This window comes from Penaeus chinensis, chromosome 4, assembly GCF_019202785.1.
Source record: "Penaeus chinensis breed Huanghai No. 1 chromosome 4, ASM1920278v2, whole genome shotgun sequence".
Lineage (NCBI taxonomy): Eukaryota > Metazoa > Arthropoda > Malacostraca > Decapoda > Penaeidae > Penaeus > Penaeus chinensis.
This window is the reverse complement of record NC_061822.1, coordinates 38,062,448-38,069,947: the sequence shown is the minus strand read 5'-3', so window position 1 is coordinate 38,069,947 and position 7,500 is coordinate 38,062,448. Positions and strand designations below refer to the sequence as shown.

Genomic DNA, 7,500 nt, shown 5'->3' with positions numbered 1-7,500 from the left:
TCCCACCAATTCAAGGAAAGGTGAAATTAGGTAAGGTCACAAGGTTTACTAATTGACTCCTTTGTGGCTAAGCACTAACAGAGCCATCTATGTGCAGAGACATTTCACAAATATATAAAAAATGAGCACAGCATTTTCCCCATTTTTTATTCATTTTCCCTAGTGGCATGTGGTTAATTAGTCACAACAAAAACAACCAAAGAATAATAATTTGAATATAACATAAATGACTGATAATTCTTCTGTAATTAATGCAACAAAGATGATGCTGAACAATGGAAAATATAGTTCTGCAGTGTCCAATGTATAAGTAAAATATATAACTGTATAAACATGTCCACAGACAACCACTCATATTTAACAAGTATTGGTAAAGGAAAGCATTTCCTCTCACAAACACGTATGCATGCATAACCCCCATACACACATACCCACGCACACAAAAAAGACAATGACAAGTATTCACAAATATATATTCAATAAAGAGACAAGTGACAAAGTACTATATAAATATTTTCAAAGACACAAGCTAGAAGGTTACCTGATTACAGAGTCCACAGAGAAAGAACCAAAGTGCCCACACTGGAACCTGAACAGTTTAATCAGACTTAGACTAGTAACATGACTGTTAGACAAATGAAGTTACATGTGGACCCTAGGGAACATGAGCGTTGTTGTCAGCTATGTTTTGACCAAAGTAATTATCAAATATGTCCATTAAACCGCTCACCAAAGATCACTCAGATCCTCCTTGTTAGGCACTATGCTTTTTGTACCACACACAACCCTGTCAGGTATCTCCTCTTGCTCCTGCCCAGCTTTGCCTGCACCCCACGTTCACAACAATGTGTGTACACCCCATGGACAATGCCAAAGCTTAATGAACACTGCTTGATCATATAAACAGGTCTTAATGCACTAATGAACACTGAATTTATCAAAGTTTATATCCATTACTTTGGTTTCATAACTCCTTTTTTTCATTACCATGATCAAAATGGTTTTCTGTTTCACAAAATATAAATAATGTTATTAACCAAATGATAATGTTCTGATAATGACATTGATATTATAATTAATAACTGCAATAAATTAAGTTATGTTTTATACAAATACAAATAATAATATCAATATTGACAACAATGACAATAATAAATAAATAATAATTATTTTAGTAATGATAATGTAACAATAACAATTATAATAATAAAGAAGATATTCAAATACTTGGATAATATATTCGGCCAAATAAAATACCATGATGCATAACATACTATTGCCAAAGTATGTCATACATATATTCCTTCTAAAACAAAAAGAAAAATCTTAAGATTTTCTTGCATTATTATTATTAGCCATGTTCCTTAATTATATTAATTACACACCATACTGACAAACTCAGTCTGAAAGTTTAACAAACCCCTTTTGTACAGTGAGTGTGAAGGAGGAAGAATGAAGGAGGGAAAGATAGAGTGGAAAAGCAAAGAAAGAGCAGGGAGAGGAGAAAATTCATGGAGGAGATGGAAGACAGAGAAAAAGAAGGGAGAAAAAGGAGAATAGGGATAAAGAAAAGAGATGGAAGTGTAAGGAGGAGGACAACATAATGGCAATCTCAATAAGGGCACAGAGAAAGAAAAGGATAGAAATTAAGCATAAAAGAAAAAATGAAGCAGAGCAAAAGAAAAGTTGATACAGTAGATAGAAAAGAAAATGTGATATTCCTGCTTTCTGAGGTTAGTTTGTGAATTAAGCTCATACTGTATATTACTTCTAAAACATTGTACAAATAAATATAGGAGACAGTACTGAACATTTTGTATTACTGTATTGATTGCATGACAATATGTGATTCAATTATTAATTTATATAAGGAGAATTACAATATTAATATCTAGGATTGTGGGTGTGTATACTGGCTACACTCAACAGGCACTAACAGACAGATAGACACACACACATACAAACACACTACAGAAAAAGAGATATAGAGAAAGAAGGAGAAAAAGAGGGAGGGACGGAGAGAGTGTTCGTGCTGGAATTAGGGTTTCAAGTCTAAAATGACCTCTTAAGACTTCTAAAATGTATATTTGCAAATCTGAATCACAATCTATGTTTGATTAATATAGACCAAGTGAAGTCTTATTGTCCTTAGTTGCAGCTCTTATACTGTCTTATCTTCAGTTAATATTCACCATTTAGCACCTTTACAACTTCACATGGGATTAGGCCTCATGATGATACATGCACATAAAGTTACAGGTACAACCACACAAAAATCACACTCAAATATTCCAACACACACACACACATACTTCTGAAAATAAACATGCACTCATGGTAAGTTTCTGTAAACTGGTTTAAATAAAACTCCTGTTACTTATTAATCCTAAGACAATTTATTCTATCTATTTTTTAACGATATATATATTTTTCCTTTTGTAAAAAAATATGAAGATTATACATAAAATATCAAATGCTGAGTACATGAAAGAATAACACTATTAAATAAATATTATCTTGTACCATCATTCATAAGATTTTCCTCTTGGTTTCTACTACCTGCAGCATTCCATGTATTATCATGTAAAACATTTGATCTATTTAAAAAGTCAACATTAACATAATAAGGAGATGGTTTCTGACTAAGCTGATTACCTGTAAAGCTTCCCTCTCCCACTCTACTTCCTTGAACCTTTTCCTGGCTTTCGTCCAAGCCCGGACTGCTGAGATACGTTGCCTCTTTATGCATTGCTGAACTGAGTCTGTGTGTGTCATCTGATGGATTATTTTGGAGACCCATTCTCTCTTTTGGAAAATGCCTGTGGGCTCCATGATCATAGTGTTCTGAGCCTGATGAAGAAGACAGGGTTGGTGTGCTGTGGGAGTATCCTATGCTTCCTTGAGATAATGTGGAGGGAGAATAAGTGGAAAGGGGCCCCATGGGTGAATTATGTGGGAAGAAGGGACTACGACCTCCTGAACTTTTGGCAGAGGGATAAATATGGGGATATGTAACATTAACATAATGAGGTGAATGTGATGGTGAGCTAGCAAGGGCTCTGGAAGAATCGTTCAGCAACTGCAGTGTAGTGGAGCTACGAGTCCAGTCATCCTTAAAGACCTGTAATTGAAAATATAAAATTGCTGGAATGCTATTAATTACCTAATGTAAACTACAGTTTGCCAAAATTTGTCATCATTAAAGTGATGTTTATTGAAAAAAAAAAGTCACTAATGGACTGCAAATATTCATGACAATACAGAGCTGTACATACTGTAGATGGGGTTAAACCCCCCAAAAAGAGAAGATTAGGAAAATCTTACCTGAACTGTCAGTAATGGCACCAGAGGTGCAAGTCTTTCACGTACATGAGCTAAGACCATCTGCTCATTAGCATCACGTCTAATACGAACATGAAGGCTTCCTGTTAGAATAAATCCACTGTGATCTCCTAAAGGAGATAGTGAACCACGAGAAGGATCACTTAAGCCCAATGTCCAAATATTCTCATGACGAAACTCAAGCACTCCATCAAGGGTGAGTGCTTCTCTTAGACATTTGTCTAGTTGTGCAAACACACTGACTGGGGTTGTCTGTGAAAATAGGGAATAAAAAAATTAAGATGAAATACTAAATCAAGGCATATTTTATCCCTCTATAAAGGAATTCATATATATATATATATATATATATATATATATATATATATATATATATATATATATATATACATACACACATAAGGCACAGGTTGTATTACAGAAAATTGAATATTAGAAAAAATCTTAAAATTATACAAATAACAGTGTTATTTATTGTCAATATTCTAGTACTGAGTTATGGAGTCTGTGCAAATACTGTAAAGAGTCTTGTCACTGCACATGAGTGTTCACATGTGCGACCTGCCTACAAGCTGTACACCTGTCACGTAAGCTTAATGCCTGTATTTTGAGCCACGTGATAGCAGTGAAGCAACCAGATGCAATGGGTTAACCCCTACAATCCCTATGACATGACCATCACATCATGAAAAATTTTAGCTTGAGGGGCAGATGATGTGAACATGCCATCATTGGAAAACTTGACTAAGGGAAGTTGCCATCATGAGAATATCAGACGACAAGAATGACTCCCCTGAGGACATAAAGCTCTTGGAGGGTGATTAGATTCATTGAGCATCTAGCAAGGCACTATTACATTATTTCCAGAAAGTTTACTTACGAAAAAAAAGGACACAACGACATGTTACTTATTTTTATTATTATTGAACCAAGTTGTGAACTACCTAGAGAGATGATATGGAGTCTGTGCCAGGAAAACAGTCTTTTATCATCTGGATAATGCAAGTCAAATGACAAATATTGACATTGAAAAATAACAAAAAAGCTAAAAATGCTAATGCAGAAATAACTGTAAAGGGGAGGCATGGACTCTTGTCACTGCACATAAGGGTTCTCATGCACCCAGCTTACAAGCCAAGCACCCATCACAGTGCTGCTCATGTAAGCCATATGCCCCTATTTTGGACCACGTGCAGGCAGTGAAGCATCCGGATCCAAAGGGTTTAAGTCTGATTTTATCTTTTATGACAAACAGTATGATGCAAGCAATGACAGTGGCATTAGTTATTATTCTTTTGGTCTGTATATAATTTTTACACATGAAGTTGTCTTTTCTTTCATTTTCATAATTCCTATTTTTCCCTTAATCTATCTATCTAACTGCCTGTTTGTTTGTCTATCTATCCATTAATCCACTTAGCATGGTTTTATATACTGTCCACTGTATTTTTTTGTGAATTTTGTTGCACACAAACAGCTCCAAGCTACCAAGGAATTAATTATTAGGCACTGGTGACCCCAATCGATTTTCCCGTTCCTTAAATTTTAATGCTATTAATATCAATACTGTGCCTCATGCTCTGCCCATGGACCAAAATCCAGGCATTAGGCTTACTTGAGTGTCTTTTCCTGGCTTGTAGGCCTAGCCCAAATGAACACTCATGTTAACACTCCTTGCTATGCTATTATGCATATGCATAATAGCATCACCTAATTACAATTTTCTGGATCAGAATTATGTCCTCCATCAACTTCACTAATCTTGCCAAGTATTTATCATTTCACTATGGAAATGAAATGATGATGTGGTACATTCCATCAATATAACTTACCTGGAGTAAGATACTGGCAGAGCAAACGCACAGCGGAAACATAGTGGTGATAGTGAGGATTGCAATGATTAGAGCTGCTATGCTATCTGCTGCCTGGTAGTTACTGTGGATTGAAAGGGGTGAAAAAGGGAAGAATTAACCTTCTATTACAAATAATCTGGCAGCTTTGCTTGAAGTTCTTGACTTTTTTTTTTTTTCTTTCATTTTCATACTTCATATGAAACATTATATATACACATGTGTATATTTTGAGATAAAAAGTGATAACCCAAACACTTGATATATGTAGTGTCAACTAATAAATTTGATAAAATCTGGAAAGTTTCCTCCAGTCAACACACTATTTCTCTTCTACAGAATACAGAAAATTTAATAACACATTATCATAGAGTGTTTACATTAACAGAGTTGGGACTTAACCTACATTTACTTTTTTCACAGCCATGAGATAAATAAATTTAGTACTGGATGCTTTACTTCATCATTAAATCTTAATTCATTTCTATAACACAGCTTAAAATATTTAAAATCAAATAACTGAATAAATTAATGAAAAATAACATATAAGGCTAAATGCACAAGGAAATACACTTGAAGAATCAGTACAATACAAATAAAAGAACTCACTATATCTCCAGGATGATATTGTCTCCGATGATTGCCAGGAAACCTGCAATTGATATGAGAACCACTGGATTCACTCTTGGCAGGAGCACGCGTGACAGGGCTGGCACATAGTTGCAAAGACTGCAAGAGAGAAGCGAGCCAAAACACTAAGTTATGATGAAAATTGTTTTTATTCTCTAAGCAGAAACACTCAAACTGAAATATAATAAATGGAATGCACAAATTCAAAACAAAAATAAAAAATATATACATTATAATCATAAGCACTATGTATCTTAGGTTTAAAATTCATATATAAATCAGTTCCTAATAAATATTCACCATCTATTTCTGCATCTTCAATGAAAATTTCATTGAGTTATGTATACTCTCACCTCTGGCACATATCAGCTACATGCTCCTGCAACAGTGATGATTGAGATGCGCGTAAAACTTGAGTGAGGGGAGGATTGTGTGCCAAGACTGTCATACCAAGATGGAGTAGCAATCCCACTATGCCACCCATACATAACATGCCCCTGAAAACATCATACAATTAACAAAGAATGAATAAATTAAAGAATGAGGTATCATATTTCATTGTCTGGAGCATCAATACATTTTGCAGTTACTTTTACCAACTTAAATCCTTGGCAAATATTGCACTGGATACATACTGTTGATTCCATTCGAGTTACATTAGGCATATCTTAAATCATTAGTCTATCTGCTTGGATGTCGAGTTCATAACAGCATTCAAAGTTAGATACGTTCTTCGTACTAGTGAAAACACCAATGAAATTCTGAAGTGGAGACATTATATAAACATATCCTTCTTTCTCTTTCTTTCTCTGTTGCTGGTTTATGACAATATCAAAAGAAATATGGCAAGAGGTTTCACTTACATATGTATTTCTTCTGGTTCCAGTAGTCTCTCAATGCATTCCTTGACTATAATGACGGCACCAAGTAATGAGAGAGTCACAGAAGCGAACACAGCCAGGGCTTCACATCTCCGGTATCCGAAGGTGAATGTTGGTGTGGCCTTTTGACTCTCAGCCCATACACACACTAAGCATGTTACCAAACTGGGGAGTGAGAGGAGAATAAGAAAACCACAATTACAAACATTTATAAGAGACCAACATGCATACATTTAAACATATAAGCATATGTGTACATGCATGCAGAGACACATGACTGTATAAATATAGATTTATAGAACAAATATTTTTAGAAACAGTACTAAAAATCAGTAATTCATTGCAAAAAAACTGTTATCTATGGTATCAGTGAAGAAAGAAAGAAGAAAAAAGAAAAAATGAAGAAAAAAAAATTACATTAAATATATGTATAGCATCTAGTTAGTCAGAATCATCATCGTCATCATCATAATGATAATGATAATGACAATAACAATAATAACAACAATAATATAATATTGGCATTAATAATAAAATAATAATAACAATTATTATCATAGTGATAAAAACATTATTAACAAAAGTCTACCAACAACAATGATGATGGCATACTACTACTGCTACTGCCACTATTATCATTAATAACAACATCAATAATAATAATAATAATAATAATAATAATAATAATAATAATAATAATAATAATAATAATAATAATGATGATAAAAATAATAATAGTGATTATAATGATGATAATCTTCATCATACTGAAATTAATACAGAATAGTCTACTGGAT

General features: G+C 33.9%; 1 protein-coding gene across 1 annotated transcript in view; it reads right to left on the bottom strand.

Annotated features, from left to right (window-relative positions):
* Positions 1-2,373: 2,373 nt before the first annotated feature.
* Positions 2,374-7,500, bottom strand: part of LOC125025291 (zinc transporter 6-like) — a 26,197-nt gene continuing 21,070 nt past the window's right edge. Inside the window, exons 8-13 of the mRNA XM_047613264.1 lie at positions 6,686-6,868; positions 6,176-6,319; positions 5,802-5,921; positions 5,175-5,277; positions 3,325-3,594; positions 2,374-3,121 (exon numbers count right to left, since the gene is read on the bottom strand). Coding sequence (XP_047469220.1) covers positions 2,513-3,121; positions 3,325-3,594; positions 5,175-5,277; positions 5,802-5,921; positions 6,176-6,319; positions 6,686-6,868 — 1,429 coding nt within the window. The 3' untranslated portion in view covers positions 2,374-2,512. The remainder of the gene's footprint in view (positions 3,122-3,324; positions 3,595-5,174; positions 5,278-5,801; positions 5,922-6,175; positions 6,320-6,685; positions 6,869-7,500) is intronic.